Here is a 15,957-nt window from a genome sequence, read left to right as displayed (position 1 = left end):
CAGATAGCAAATGCCGACGCACTGAGCCGATTGACTTTATCGACCGGCCCCATATCGACCCCCACGACCGGTGAGGTGGTTGCAACCCTAAATTTTATGGACACCTTGCCTGTCACGGCATCACAGATCCGTGAGTGGACCCAGACGGAGCCAGTCCTGTCAAAGGTTTGGCACATAGTCCTGTATGGTGGGCAGCATAGACAGCTCCCAGGCGAGTTGCGGGCATTTTCCTCCAAGCTGTCAGAATTCAGCGTGGAAGACGGCATCCTCTTGTGGGGGACGCTTGTGATTGTCCCGGAAAAAGGTCAGGAGCTGATACTATCAGACTTGCACAATGGGCATCCAGGCGTGACCAAAATGAAAATGTTGGCCCGGAGTTATGTCTGGTGGCCAGGCCTCGACACCGACATTGAGAAGGTGGCCCAAAACTGCTCCATTTGCCAGGAGCATCAGAAGCTTCCGCCGGCCGCGCCCCTACATCACTGGGAATGGCCAGGGCCGCCTTGGGCACGCTTGCATGCAGATTTCGCAGGCCCTTTTCAACAATCCATGTTCCTTCTACTAATTGATGCCCAGTCCAAATGGCTAGAGGTGCATAAGATGCAGGGGACAACGTCCTGCGCAACAATTGAAAAGATGCGTTTATCATTTAGTACGCATGGCCTCCCCGAGGTGCTGGTCACGGATAACGGCACTCCATTCACGAGTGAGGAGTTTGCGAGGTTCACGAAGATGAACGGCATCCGCCATATCCGCACTGCCCCTTACCACCCGGCTTCAAATGGGTTGGCAGAGCGTGCAGTGCAGACATTCAAAAGAGGCCTCAAGAAGCAGTCTTCCGGATCAATGGACAGGAGACTGGCTCGCTTTTTGTTTACGTACAGGACCACCCCCCATGCAGTGACTGGGGTAGCTCCCGCAGAACTCCTAATGGGCCGGAGACTTCGCACCCGCCTTAGTATGGTTTTCCCGGACATTGGCGCAAAAGTACGCCGCACACAAGAACGGCAGGGACAGGGATTTTCTCGGCATCAGCCGATTCGGCAGTTTGCACCCGGTGACCCAGTGTTCGTTCGGAATTTTGCTGGTGGTGCCCAATGGGTTCCTGGTATAATCTTTCGCCAAACGGGCCCTCTCTCTTACCAAGTGCAAGCCCAGGGTCGGCTCCAGCGAAAACATGTAGACCACGTTCGGTCCAGAAGACCATCCCCTCAAAAGATTCCCCGCCCCCGGAGCTCATTTCAACAGCCGCAGAGACCAGAGACAAGGGAAGATAGTCCTCACAAACCTCCACTGGTGCCTCACTTGAAGCCTGCGCAGGTCGTTATGGGACCGAATGGAGATAGAGACGCTGACATGACGGAGGCAGCAGACTCTGACTCCGAGATGGAGACACAGGATGCATCAGAGGGGGAATCCTCGGGTCCACGGGCCGTGGATGTACAACCGTTGCACCGTTCATCACGGAAGCGCCGGTCTCCGTCTCGTTACACGCCGCCTGATCCAGCGCCGCGTGCAAATGGTGTCCGGCCTGCGGCAAAACGAGTCCGACGCCCTCCTTCGCCAGGGTCTCCGGTGGATTCCTTGGACTTTGGGGGGGGAGGGATGTTATAACCTGCCTACTTACCATTGGCTGGGGACTAATGACTATCCCACAATCCTGTGGGAGTATGAACTTCCCCAATGAGGGGGGCGGAGAAACCACTAGTAAACTCCTAGTATAAATAAAGCTGGCCAGTTCAGGAACCAGCAGGAAGGAGTATGTAGCAAGGGAAGTTACTGCTACTGTTATGTATATATGTTATAGTAAATAAATGTTATTACTTTGTATCCTTAAAACTCGTGCTGGATTCTTCGTGGCCCGTACAAAAGATAGGCACTGTGGCTTTTGGCTGTTTAACTCCAACACGTGTCTCCAAATTCCCGTTGAAGGTGACGACTGACCTGCTTCATCTGTCCTCTCAGGCAGTGCATTTCCCAGTGTAACGAACATCTCCAGTCTGCTTCTTTTGCCAATCACCTTAAACCTGTGTCCCGTTGGTTACCAACCCTCCCCACACCGGAAACAGTTTATCTTTATTATCCATCAAAATGTTTCATGACTTTGAACCTCTGTCAAATCGTCTCGTCATCGTCTCTGCTCAAGAAATACAATAAGAAGTCTTACAACATCAGCTTAAAGTCCAACAGGTTTGTTTCGATATCACTAGCTTTCGGAGCGCTGCTCCTGCCTCAGGTGAATGAAGAGAAGACGTAACAGCGGAGGCCCAGTTGCCATTGCCAGCTGTGCTTGGATCTATCCTCAGGGTCAAGAGATATGGGGATAAGGCGGGACCAAGGATTGAACATGAGATCAGCCATGATTATAATGAATGGTGGTCCTGGCTTGAGACAATTCACACCTCTTTAACCTGGGGTTACCCCATCTCTGGATCTGTAAAGATTTAATCACCTGCTAATGCTCGCATTCCAAGCATTATCTGGCATCTTTGAATTTGTCTATATATATGTTTCTGCAACCTACCTCTTCATTCACCTGAGGAAGGAGCAGCGCTCCCAAAGCTAGTGATATTGAAACAAACCTGTTGGACTTTAACCTGGTGTTGTAAAACTTCTTACTGTGCTCACCCCAGTCCAACACCGGCATCTCCACATCAAGAAATACAAGGTTTGGTAGTCATGGAGGAGTTCGGAAAGGAGAGTCAAAAAATGGTTTATTTCCTAGGAGAAGGTAAGAGTCTCAGACGGGGTAACTCTGCAGCTCGGCCCCTACCTGGGCTGGCTTGTATGGTACTGAGTTAACAAGCTCACTGATGGCCTCCACTCCTCAGCGGGGGAGCCGGTATCCCACGAGGCTCACGGGGACATTAATCGGGTCATCCTCATGGGCCTTGTGGAGGTTAGAACACAAACCAACCTCTCCAGCTCTCCAATGACTCTAATTTCCACTATCATTCGAGTAAATCTCTTCTGCACCCTTTCCCAAGACTAAGGGTCTTGGAGAGGTTCTGAAGGAGGGTCATATTTGGACTCTCTGCTGACTCTATTTCTCTCTCCACAGATGCTACCAGACCTGCTGAATATGTCCAGCATTTCCTGTTTTTATTTTTATCTTGGGGAAGAATTACCCAGAATAGCATCTGCACTGGCTCTCTGAAAGAGTATTGCACCCAGTCCCACTCCCCTGTCTTATCTCCGTAACCTCGCACACTCTTTCAGTTCAGATAGCAATCCAACTCCCTCTGGGATACCTCGATCGAACCTGCCTCCACCACCCCCACGGGAAGTTTGTTCCAAACTCCAACTAACCTCGGGGTGGAAAATCTTTTACCCCTTCTGTCAATTACTCTGAATCTGTGCCCTTTTCTTCTTGATGCGGTTTTGAATGGAAACAGTTTCTCACTACTTACCCTGTCCATACCTCTCAGGATCGTGGACACAGTCTCCGCTGAGGCCTGACTAGTGTTGTGTCCAAGTTCAACGTGACCTCCTTACTCTTGTACTCAATTCCTCCATCAATAAAGTTTAAGATTCTATATACTTTATTAACTTTATTAAGTTGGAATGGTTTGACTAGTGCTGAAGACAAAATTCCTTCTAAACCCTTCACATTGCAATTTTGTTTTTTTAGAAATTCAGTTAATGTCCCAGCACATCATGCGTATTAAAGGCCTCATTGCTGCCTCAGCAATGGGTAGTGAGGGTAGAAACTGGGCATCTGGAATATTATAGTCATCCACTTGTTCAAACTAAGTCTGCTATTGAAGACCAGGAATTGCCTTTCTGGGTGTACCAGTATCTCAGACCCATTACCTGTTTTCCAAACACTACTTTCTGTTCATCACATTCCAACATGGTAAGGGCATTGGCATGTATTACTACATTAAAGCTGCGATATAAATGCCAATTGTTGTTGCTGTTTATTACTCCAGGATCTCACCATGTTTAATTACATAGAACAAACAAAGTAGACATAATCTGTTTTAGGTATGTGTTGAGGGGTTCATAATGGCCAGGACACTGGGGAGAACTGTGCTTCTCCAGGGAGTGAGCCCATCCTGGTGGAAGAGCCTGAATGCTGAGATAGAGTGCCCCCTGTTGGCTCAGTGATTCATTGCAACACCAGGTAAAGCTCCAAGTTGGTGCAGTTGTGGCCAACCTCCCTGACCTGAGCTGAAACAACACAAGAACTTTAATCGGTTTCAGTGGCCTCAGCGTGAAGCTGAGGTGCCAAGGTTCTCACTTTCGACTGCTAATCAATACCCCGATTGGAGGATGGGCAGGGGGTGCCCTGGAGAACTCACGCCCCACACGCAAATGAAAGGAGCAAACATAGGAACTAGGAGAGGCCGTTTAGCCCCATGATCTTCTTCCACCGTTCAATTAAATATCATGGTTGCTTTGTCTAGTAGCTCCAATAACCAGCCTCGATTCCATAACCCTGAATGTCCTTGACCAAGAAAAATTGATCAACCTTCCTTTTGATATTTTCAATCATTACGCAGCCTGGACAGCTCTTTTGTGGACCGAGGGCTGAAGGGTTGTGAAAAGATGCTTCCTGGCGCTAACTCTGAACAGCCCAGCTCTCATTCTAAGATTATGCCCAAGGCAGATCCTGAGGAAGCTCATTGCAGTAATTATGTGTTAGGAACCCAACCTGCTTGGGGCAGTATGTGACTAAAATGATGGGCATGGCGGGTTCACAAGAACCTCAGTGCCAAGGGCAGTGATATATTAATAAATATAAGTTTGTTCTTCAGTATAGTCACAGGTATATTAATATCAGCAGGTCAGAGGCTGGGAATCTTGCTGCGAGTAACTCACCTCCTGACCCCCCAAATCCTGTCCCCAATCTACAAGGCACAAGTCAGGAGTGTAATGGAATACTCTCCACTTGCCTGGATAAGTGCAGCCCTGACAACACTCAAGAAGCTCAACACCATCCAGGAAAAAGCAACCCATTTATGAACACTCTAAACATTCACCCCCCCCACCACCGTGAGCAGTGGCAGCCGTGTGTACCATCTACAAGGTGCACTGCAGCAACTCAAATGTCTCCTTAGACACCTTCCAAAGCCATGACCTCTACCACCTAGAAAGACAAGGGCAGCAGGTACATGGGAACACCACCACCTGGAAGTTCCCCTCCACACCACATACCTTCCCCACATGGAAACATTTAACCATTCCTTCACTGTCGCTGGAACAGGATCCGGGAACTCCTTCCCTTACAGCACTGTGGATGTACCTACAGCACATGGACAGTAATGGTTCAAGAAGGCAGCTCACCACCACCTCCAGGGCAATTAGGGATGGGAAATAAATGGTGACTTTGTCAGAGATGCTGACATGTGAACAAAATAATATTGTGATATACATTAAAACATTCTTTAGTTTGATTCTCAATGAATAGAATTATCTTCCTGATAATCAAACACAGGGGCAGTTACCACATTGATTGGCTGCCCTGATGTCCTCCATTATACTGTCCCAGTCACATTGGTCAACTCCAGTCCACAGTCTGTTACACCAGTCCCCACGTTCCCCATAATCCCAGCTCCCAGTCTCCACGTTCCCCTTAATCCCAGCTCCCATTCCTCACAATCCCCACAACCCCAGCTCCCAGTCCCCACGTTCCCCATAATCCCAGCTCCCAGTCCCCACAATCCCAGCTCCCAGTCCCACACTCCCCATAATTCCAGCTCCCAGCCCCCACGTTCCCCATAATCCCAGCTCCCAGTCCCCACAATCCCAGCTCCCAGTCCCACACTCCCCATAATCCCAGCTCCCAGTCCCCACACTCCCCGCAATCCCAGCTCCAAGTCCCCACACTCCCCATAATTCCATCTCCCAGTCCCCACACTCCCTACACTCCCCACAATCCCAGCTCCCAGTCCCCACACTCCCCACAATCCCAGCTCCCAGCTCCACACTCCCCACAATCCCAGCTCCCAGCCCCACACGCCCCACAAACCCAGCTCCCAGTCCCCACACTCCCCACAATCCCAGCTCCCAGTCCCCACACTCCCCACAATCCCAGCTCCCAGCTCCACACTCCCCACAATCCCAGCTCCCAGCCCCACACTCCCCACAATCCCAGCTCCCAGTCCCCACACTCCCCACAATCCCAGCTCCCAGTCCCATAACATGGGGCTGTTTAGCACAGGGCTAAATCGCTGGCTTTGAAAGCAGACCAAGGCAGGCCAGCAGCATGGTTCAATTCCCATAACAGCCTCCCCGAACAGGCGCCGGAATGTGGCGACTAGGGGCTTTTCACATAAACTTCATTTGAAGCCTACTTGTGACAATAAGTCATTTTCATTTCCTTTCATTTTCATAATCCCCACAATCCCAGCTCCCAGTCCCCACACTCCCCACAATCCCAGCTCCCAGTCCCCACAATTCCCACAAACCCAGCCCCCAGCCACACACTCCCCATAATCCCAGCTCCCAGTCCCACATTCCCCACAATCCCAACTCCCAGTCCCACAATCCCAGTTCCCAGCCACACACTCCCCACAATTACAGCTCCCAGCCCCACAATCCCAGCTCCCAATCCCGCACTCCCCACAATCCCAGCTCCCAGTCCCACACTCCCCACAATCCCAGCTCTAAGCCACACACTCCCAGCTCCCGGTCCCACACTCCCAGCTCCCAGGCCCACACTCCCATCTCCCAGTCCCACACTCCCAGCTCCCAGTCCCACACTCCCCACAATCCCAGCTCCCAGCCCCTCAATCCCAGCTCCCAGTCCCACACTCCCCACAATCCCAGCTCCCAGTCCCACACTCACCACAATCCCAGCTCCCAGTCCCACACTCCCCACAATTACAGCTCCCAGACCCACAATCCCAGCTCCCAGTCCCGCACTCCCCACAATCCCAGCTCCCAGTCCCACATTCCCCACAATCCCAGCTCCCAGCCACACACTCCCAGCTCCCAGTCCCACACTCCCTGCTCCCAGTCCCACACTCCCCACAATCCCAGCTCCCAGCCCCTCAATCCCAGCTCCCAGTCCCACACTCCCCACAATCCCAGCTCCCAGTCCCCACACTCCCCACAATCCAAGGTCCCAGTCCCCACACGCCCCACAATTCCAGCTCCCAGCCCCCACACTCCCCACAATCCCAGCTCCCAGAGAACACAGTCCCCACAATCCCAGCTCCCAGCCCCACACTCCCCACAATCCCAGCTCCCAGTCCCCACAATCCCAGCTTCCAGCCACACACTCCCCATAATTCCAGCTCCCAGTCTCCATGTTCCCCATAATCCCAGCTCCCCACCCCACACTCCCCACAAACCCAGCTCCAAGTCCCCACACTCCCCACAATCCCAGCTCCCAGCCACACACTCCCCATAATCCCAGCTCCCAGTCCCACACTCCCCAGAATCCCAGCTCGCAGTCCCCACAATCCCAGCTCCCAGTCCCACACTCCCTATAATCCCAGATCCCAGTCCCCACAATCCCCACAATCCCAGCTCCCAGTCCCCACAATCCCCACAATCCCACCTCCCAGTCCCCACAATCCCAGTTCCCAGTCCCCACGTTCCCCATAATCCCTGCTCCCACTCCCCACACTCCCCACAATCCCAGCTCCCAGTCCCATAATCCCCACAATCCCAGCTCCCAGACACCACACTCCCCATAACCTCAGCTCCCAGTCCCCACAATGCCCACAATTCCAGCTCCCAGTCTCCACACTCCCCACAATCCCAGCTCCCACTCCCCACACTCCCCACAATCCCAGCTCCCAGTCCCACAGTCCCAGCTCCCAGTCCCCACACTCCCCACAATCCCAGCTCCCAGTCCCCTCAATGCCCACAATCCCAGCTCCCAGTCCCCACACTCCCCACAATCCCAGCTCCCAGCCTCACACTCCCCATAATCCCAGCTCCCAGTCTCCACGTTCCCCATAATCCCAGCTCCCAGTCCCCACACTCCTCATAATCCCAGCTCCCAGTCCCCATGTTCCCCACAGTCCCAGCTCCCAGTCCCCACACTCCCCACAATCCCAGCTCCCAGTCCCCTCAATGCCCACAATCCCAGCTCCCAGTCCCCACACTCCCCACAATCCCAGCTCCCAGCCTCACACTCCCCATAATCCCAGCTCCCAGTCTCCACGTTCCCCATAATCCCAGCTCCCAGTCCCCACACTCCTCATAATCCCAGCTCCCAGTCTCCACGTTCCCCATAATCCCAGCTCCCAGTCCCCACACTCCTCATAATCCCAGCTCCCAGTCCCCATGTTCCCCATAATCCCAGGTCCCAGTCCCCACACTCCCCATAATCCAAGATCCCCGCCCCACACTCCCCACAAACCCAGCTCCCAGTCCCCACACTCCCCACAATCCCGGCTCCCAGCCACACACTCCCCATAATCCCAGCGCCCAGTCCCACACTCCCCACAATCCCAGCTCCCAGCCCCACACTCCCCATAATTCCAGCTCCCAGTCCACACATTCCCCATAATCCCATCTCCCAGTCCCCACACTCCCCACAATCCCAGCTCCCAGTCCCATAATCCCCACATCCCAGCTCCCAGTCCCCACACTCCCCACAATCCCAGCTCCCAGTCTCCACAATGCCCACAATCCCAGCTCCCAGTCCCCACACTCCCCACAATCCCAGCTCCCAGTCCCCACACTCCCCACAATCCCAGCTCCCAGTCCCACAATCCCCACAATCCCAGCTCCCAGTCCCCACACTCCCCACAATCCCAGCTTCCAGCCACACACTCCCCATAATTCCAGCTCCCAGTCTCCATGTTCCCCATAATCCCAGCCCCCAGTCCCACACTCCCCAGAATCCCAGCTCCCAGTCCCCACAATCCCAGCTCCCAGTCCCACACTTCCTATAATCCCAGATCCCAGTCCCCACAATCCCCACAATCCCAGCTCCCAGTCCCCACAATCCCACCTCCCAGTCCCCACAATCCAAGTTCCCAGTCCCCACATTCCCCATAATCCGTGCTCCCACTCCCCACACTCCCCACAATCCCAGCTCCCAGTCCCATAATCCCCACAATCCCAGCTCCCAGACCCCACACTCCCCATAACCCCAGCTCCCAGTCTCCGCAATGCCCACAATCCCAGCTCCCAGTCCCCACACTCCCCACAATCCCAGCTCCCAGTCCCCACACTCCCCACAATCCCAGCTCCCAGTCCCTCAATCCCAGCTCCCAGTCCCCACACTCCCCACAATCCCAGCTCCCAGTCCCCTCAATGCCCACAATCCCAGCTCCCAGCCCCACACTCCCACAATCCCAGCTCCCAGTCCCTACACTCCCCACAATCCCAGCTCCCAGCCACACACTCCCCATAATCCCAGCTCCCAGTCCCACACTCCACACAATCCCAGCTCCCAGCCCCACACTCCCCACAATCCCAGCTCCCAGTCCCCACACTCCCCACAATCCAAGCTCCCAGCCTCACACTCCCCATAATCCCAGCTCCCAGTCTCCACGTTCCCCATAATCCCAGCTCCCAGTCCCCACACTCCTCTTAATCCCAGCTCCCAGTCCCCATGTTCCCCATAATCCCAGGTCCCAGTCCCCACACTCCCCATAATCCAAGATCACCGCCCCACACTCCCCACAAACCCAGCTCCCAGTCCCCACGCTCCCCACAATCCCGGCTCCCAGCCACACACTCCCCATAATCCCAGCGCCCAATCCCACACTCCCCATAATCCCAGCTCCCAGTCCCACACTCCCCACAATCCCAGCTCCCAGCCCCACACTCCCCATAATCCCAGCTCCCAGTCCCCACGTTCCCCATAATCCCATCTCCCAGTTCCCACACTCCCCACAATCCCAGCTCCCAGTCCCATAATCCCCACAATCCCAGCTCCCAGTCCCCACACTCCCCACAATCCCAGCTCCCAGTCTCCACAATGCCCACAATCCCAGCTCCCAGTCCCCACACTCCCCACAATCCCAGCTCCCAGTCCCCACACTCCCCACAATCCCAGCTCCCAGTCCCCACACTCCCCACAATCCCAGCTCACCGTCCCCACAATGCCCACAATTCCAGCTCCCAGCCACACACTCCCCATTATCTCAGCTCCCAGCCCCACACTCCGCACAATCCCAACTCCCAGTCCCACATTCACCATAATCCCAGCTCCCAGTCCCACACACCCCACAATCCCAGCTCCCAGCCCCACAATCCCACCTCCGAGTCCCACACTCCCCACAATCCCAGCTCCCAGCCACACACTCCCAGCTCCCAGTCCCAAACTCCCTGCTCCCAGTCCCACACTCCCCACAATCCCAGCTCCAAGCCCCACAACGCCAGCTCCCATTCCCGCACTCCCCACAATCCCAGCTCCCAGCCCCACACTCCCAGCTCCCAGTCCCACACTCCCAGCTCCCACTCCCACACTCCCCACAATCCCAGCTCCCAGCCCCTCAATCCCAGCTCCCAGTCCCACACTCCCCATAATCCCAGCTCCCAGCCACACACTCCCCATAATCCCAGCTCTCAGTCCCCAGCCTCCCCACAATCCCAGCATCCCAGCCCCCACACACCCAGCACCCATTCCCACACTCCCCATATTCCCAGATCCCAGTCCCCACAGTCTCAGCTCCCAGTCCCCACACTCCCCACAATCCCAGCTTCCAGCCCCACACTCCCCACAATCCCAGCTCCCAGCCCCACACTCCCCACAATCCCAGCTCCTAGCCCCACAATCCCATACTCCCCACAATCCAAGCATCCCAGCCCCACAATCCCAGCTCCCAGCCCCACACTCCCCGCTCTCAGTCCCCACAATCCCAGCTCCCTATCTCCACAATCCCAGCTCCCAGTCCCCATATTCCCAGCCCCACACTCCCCACACTCCCAGCTCCCAACCCCCATGATCCCAGCCCCAATTCCCATGATCCCAAATTCCAGTCCCCACATTCCCAGCTCCCAGTCCCCACAATCCCAGCTCCCATTCCCCATGATATCAGCTTCCAGTCCCCATACCACTCATGATCCAAGCTCCTGTTCCCCAGATTCCCCACAATCCCAGCTCCCAGTGCCCAACCCCATTTCCCCAGCTCCCAGTCCCCACAATCCCAACTCCCAGTCCCCACAATCCCAGCTCCCAGTCCCCACAATCCCAGCTCCCAGTCCCCACAATCCCAGCTCCCAGTGCCCATATTCCCAGCTCCCATTCCCCACAATCCCAGCTCCCAATCCCCATATTCCCAGCTCCCAGTCCCTGCATTTCCATTTCCTGGTCCCCACATTCCCCAAATCTGAGCTCCCAATCCCCGTAACCCTAGCTTCCTGTCCCCACACTTCCCACAATTAGGGTGGCACGGTATCACAGTGGTCAGCACTGTTGCTTCAAAGCCCCAGGGTCCCAGGTTCGATTCCCAGCTTGGGTCACTGTCTGTGTGGAGTCTGCACGTTCTCCCCGTGTCTGCGTGGGTTTCCTCCGGGTGCTCCGGTTTCCTCCCACAAGTCCCGAAAGACGTGCTGTTAGGTGAACTGGACATTCTGAATTCTCCCTCAGTGTACCCGAACAGGAGCCGGAGTGTGACAACTAGGGGATTTTCGCAGTAACTTCATTGCGGTGTTAATGTAAGCCTACTTGTGAGAATAAAGATTATTATTATTAATTCCAGCTCCCTATCCCCATGGTCCCAGCTCCCAGACTCCGCACACACAATCTCAGCTCCTAATCCCGACAATCCTATCAATTGCAGCTCCCAGTCCCCACGTTCCCAGCTCCCAGTCCCCCCCCCCCCACTCTATACAATCCCAACTCTTGGTCCCCACATTTACAACAATCCCAGTTCTCAATCCCACACAATCCCAGCTCAGATATTTTCCTGATTTTCACATTCTGACTCCAGGATTAGTGTCTGAACTTTCATGTTGCAGAGGAATCCAGGTGTTTACCTCTCTGGTGCATTTTGCATTTTCTCACTCTTGGAACTGGGGAATGTCCTACTTTCGGCACCCATTGTCACCCCCCAGGCCCAAGGATACATCCAGTCAGATGCAGAGTCCTCCAGTGCCATAGCCCTGGTCGCAGAGAGAGTGGGGGCAGATCTCCTACTGCAATGTGGAGCTTCATTGATTGAATACAGGTCAGACTGCAGGGCTGGCTGGGGTTGTCCAAATCCTTTGTGTGTCCAGGATGTCTGTGAGGCTGTGTGCATGTGTGTGTTTATGTGTCACTTGCTCTGTTTTTGCTGAACGTGTTCACTGCTCCATTATCCCTGCAGTGATGTAAAATCCCCCCCCCCCCCCCCCCTCCTCTCAATGTGTCTGAAATCCTCAAGCTGACATTCCGGCAACTCAAAACCTCTTTGGGTTTATATACAATACACAGAAGCATTGTGTTTTGTACAGTGGGGCAAAACACGCGTTGATGGTGCAGGGGGCAGTTTGACACTGCAGGACATGAGTGTGTCAGATATTCACAATAAACGGTGCAAGATTAAATAAGAAGATTACACAAAGAACACGCGACAGGGGAGAGAGAAAAGGATGGTTCTATCAGGGGGGGGCATCTACACACTTTAGTGACACATCATTGAGGCAAGGGCATCACTAATACTTAACCTGTGTCAAAGAGGGATTCATCTGGATTTATAGTTTGGCATTAAGATATTTCCCCCTTGAGCAAATAAACTGACCCCCCACACCCACCCAACTTGGGGGGTGGGGGCAGTCGTTGGCTTTGCTTTACGTGGGTTTTTTTGTGGGGGGGGGGGGGGGAGGAACAATTGGGGGTTGGAGGGTGATTAAAGCGGTGAATTAGATAGATGCCCAGCGAGTGAGTGTGTGGGGGGCTGCAGTTCCCTCTCCGCCCGCGGGGCGGAGACGTTGAGTCCGCAAAGTCCTGTAGCCTTTTTTCCCCCCTGCTTCAAAAATAACTCTGCTTCGCTCCTCACTAGTTCCAGGCACCTTGTCCAAGCAACGGTTAATTAACTTTACCTAATTTTATAAACCCCTGCATCTGACATGCTGCATAATTTATCGTTTCGCAGCAAATCACTGCGGGAAACGGCTTTATCTGGAGGTCCAGTTAACATGTTTGAGGCTCAGGAATGTTGCCTTGTGAAGGTTGGTGTTGTGACTGATTAACTGGTAAAAATAGAATCACACATCGCCCTGATAAAGCCAAATTGTCCAGTCATAATTTAAACGCCGCACAGTCCAGCAAAAGGGGGAGAAATGTCATTTTTCTTTGGGGGGGGGGGGGGGGCAAAAAGAAAAGTTGTTTTTAATGTTGGCAATAATGGAGATTTGAGCACCTCTTGGTTTTGCTCTGAGATTTTGGCATTAACATTGCCCACTGCACCAAAATGCTTTTAGGCTCAATTTAAAATGTTGCATTCTCCCTCATTTCCCGTCCTGTGTATTTGGCGGGATTGTTCTGCAGGCTCTGCACCGGGATTATTATTGTGTCCAAGTTGTGAATCTCGCGGTGCAGCAGAGGCACCAACCCGGCTCTCGGGTCTATCGCGCGGGGACTGAGCGCACTGTTTCATAAAACAAAAGTCTGCAGCCTATGGCGCTCTGGCTGAACCCTAATTGGACACTGGACACTGGATATTAGTCACTGGGCACTGGGTATTAGTCACTGCACACTGGACTTAAGATACTCGTCGGTGGACTCTAGATATTAGTCACTGGGCACTGAATGTTAGTCACTGTGCACTGAATTTGAGACATTGGACACTGGATTTGAGACACTACACTCTGGACACGATATTGGTCACTGGACACCGGATATGAGGCACTACACTCTGGACACTATATTAGTCACTGGATATTCGATACTACACTCTGAACACTGGATATTAGTCACTGGGCATTGGATATTAAACACTGGACATTGGATATTAAACAGTGGGCACTGGATATTCGACACTGGATATTAGTCACTGGACACTGGATATTCGACACGGCGCACTGCAAATGAGACACTACACTCTAGACACTGGATTATAAACACTGGGCACTAGATATTAGTCACTGGGCACTGGATATGAGACTACATTCTGAACACTGGATATTAGTCACTGGGCACTGGATATTAAACACTGGGCATTGGATATTAAGCACTGGGCACTGGATATTCGACACTGGACACTGGATATTAGTCACTGAACACTGGATATTAAGCACTGCCCTCTGGGCACTGGACTCTCTGTCTCCTACCTGCTTTTCCAGGGGCTCCTTGGCTGACAGCGATGGTTTGGGTGACGGTGCCCGCTCGCACACGCTCCCCTCCAGTAAGTACAGACCGGAGGCTTTTGTGGTGGAATCATTCTCAAAATAAAACAACATATTGTGAAGCAGAGCAAACCACTTGTTGTGCCATTTGGTGTTGTCCGAGCTCCTCTTGCTCAGGTAACCTTTCCTCGTCCCATCTTTCTTGGCCAGGACTCCCAGGTAGGAGAGATGTCCATCATTCAGGCGGATTCCTTTCTGCATCTTCACCGCAGCCACTGGGACTCACATTTCCCCCAGCTCCATCCAGCCAGACAAAACTCAGCCCAAACCCAGCCACTGGCACAATAACCAAACCCCCCCTTCTCCCCAAAGCCCAGCCTCTACACCAGCTCCTCCCTCCCTCCCTCCTCCCGGCTCCACCTCCACCCGGCTCTAAACACAAACTCAAATCATCGCCACAGCCCCAACTCCGCAAATCAGCAACTTCCCCAATCCGGCAACACGCGGCGCTGCCGGCAAATTAATTTCAGCACCATGGACAGGGAGAGAGGGAAGGAGAGAGAAGGGAGGGAGGGAGAGTGAGAGAGAGAGGGATAGAGGGAGTGAGGGAGGGGGAGAGAGAGAGAGGGAGAGATGGAAGGAGAGAGAGAGGCAGAGAGAGGGAAGGAGAGAGAGAGAGGGAGAGAGGGAGGGAGGGAGAGAGAGAGGGATGGAGAGAGGGAGGGAGAGAGAGAGTGAGAGGGATAGAGGGAGGGAGGGAGAGAGAGAGGGAAGGAGAGAGAGAGAGAGCGAGAGAGGGACGGAGAGAGAGAGGGAGGGAGGGATGGAGGTAGGGAGAGAGAGAGGGATGGAGGGAGGGAGAGAGAGAGGGAGAGAGGGAAGGATAGAAGAAGGAGGGGGAGGGAAGGAGAGAGGGAGAGAAAGAGAGAGAGAGATGGAGGGAGGGAGAGAGAGAGGGAAGGATAGAAGAAGGAGGGCGAGGGAAGGAGAGAGGGAGAGAAAGAGAGGGAGGGAGAGAGGGAGGGAGGGAGAGAGAGAGGGAGGGAGGGGGAGAGGGGGGGAGGGAGAGAGGGACAGAGGGAGTGAGAGAGAGAGGGGAGAGGGACAGAGGGAGGGAGAGAGAGGGAGAGAGGGAAGGAGAGAGGGAGGGAGAGAGAGAGAGAGGGAGGGAGAGAGAGGAAGGGAGAGAGAAGGGAAGAAGAGAGAGGGAGCGAGAGAGGGAAGGAGAGAGGGAGGGAGCGAGCGATGGATAGAGGGAGGGAGGGAGTGAGGGAGAGAGCGATAGAGGGAGGGAAGGAGAGAGGGAGGGAGACAGAGAGGGGAGGAGAGAGAGGAATAGAGAGAGGGAGGGAGAGAGAGGAAGAGGGAGGGAGGGAGGGATGGAGAGAGAGAGGGAAGGAGAGAGGGAGGAGGGGGAGGGAGGGAGAGAGGGAGCAAGGGAGGGAGAGAGGGAGAGGGCAAGGGAGAGAGGGAGAGAGAGGGAGGGAGGGAGAGAGAGAGGGAGAGAGGGAGGGAGAGTGAGAGAGGGAGAGAAGGAGGGAGGGAGGGATGGAGAGACAGGGAGGGAGAAAGGGAGGGAGAGAGGGGGTGGAGAGAAGGAGAGAAGGAAGGAGAGAGGGAGGGAGACAGAGAGGGGGAGAGAGAGAGGGATAGAGAGAGGGAGGGAGAGAGAGGGAAAGGGAGGGAGGGATGGAGAGAGAGAGGGAAGGAGTGAGGGAGGAGGGGGAGGGAGGGAGAGAAGGAGGGAGGGAGGGAGAGAGGGAGGGAGGGAGA

General features: G+C 54.3%; 1 protein-coding gene across 1 annotated transcript in view; it reads right to left on the bottom strand.

Annotated features, from left to right (window-relative positions):
- Positions 1-14,535, bottom strand: part of LOC140387379 (ras-specific guanine nucleotide-releasing factor 1-like) — a 220,314-nt gene extending 205,779 nt beyond the window's left edge. The window contains exon 1 of the mRNA XM_072470386.1: positions 14,170-14,535. Within this exon, the coding sequence (XP_072326487.1) occupies positions 14,170-14,445 (276 nt within the window). The 5' untranslated portion in view covers positions 14,446-14,535. The remainder of the gene's footprint in view (positions 1-14,169) is intronic.
- Between the last annotated feature and the right edge of the window lie 1,422 nt (positions 14,536-15,957).

This window comes from Scyliorhinus torazame, chromosome 12, assembly GCF_047496885.1.
Source record: "Scyliorhinus torazame isolate Kashiwa2021f chromosome 12, sScyTor2.1, whole genome shotgun sequence".
NCBI lineage: Eukaryota > Metazoa > Chordata > Chondrichthyes > Carcharhiniformes > Scyliorhinidae > Scyliorhinus > Scyliorhinus torazame.
This window is presented reverse-complemented; position numbering and strand designations above follow the sequence as displayed.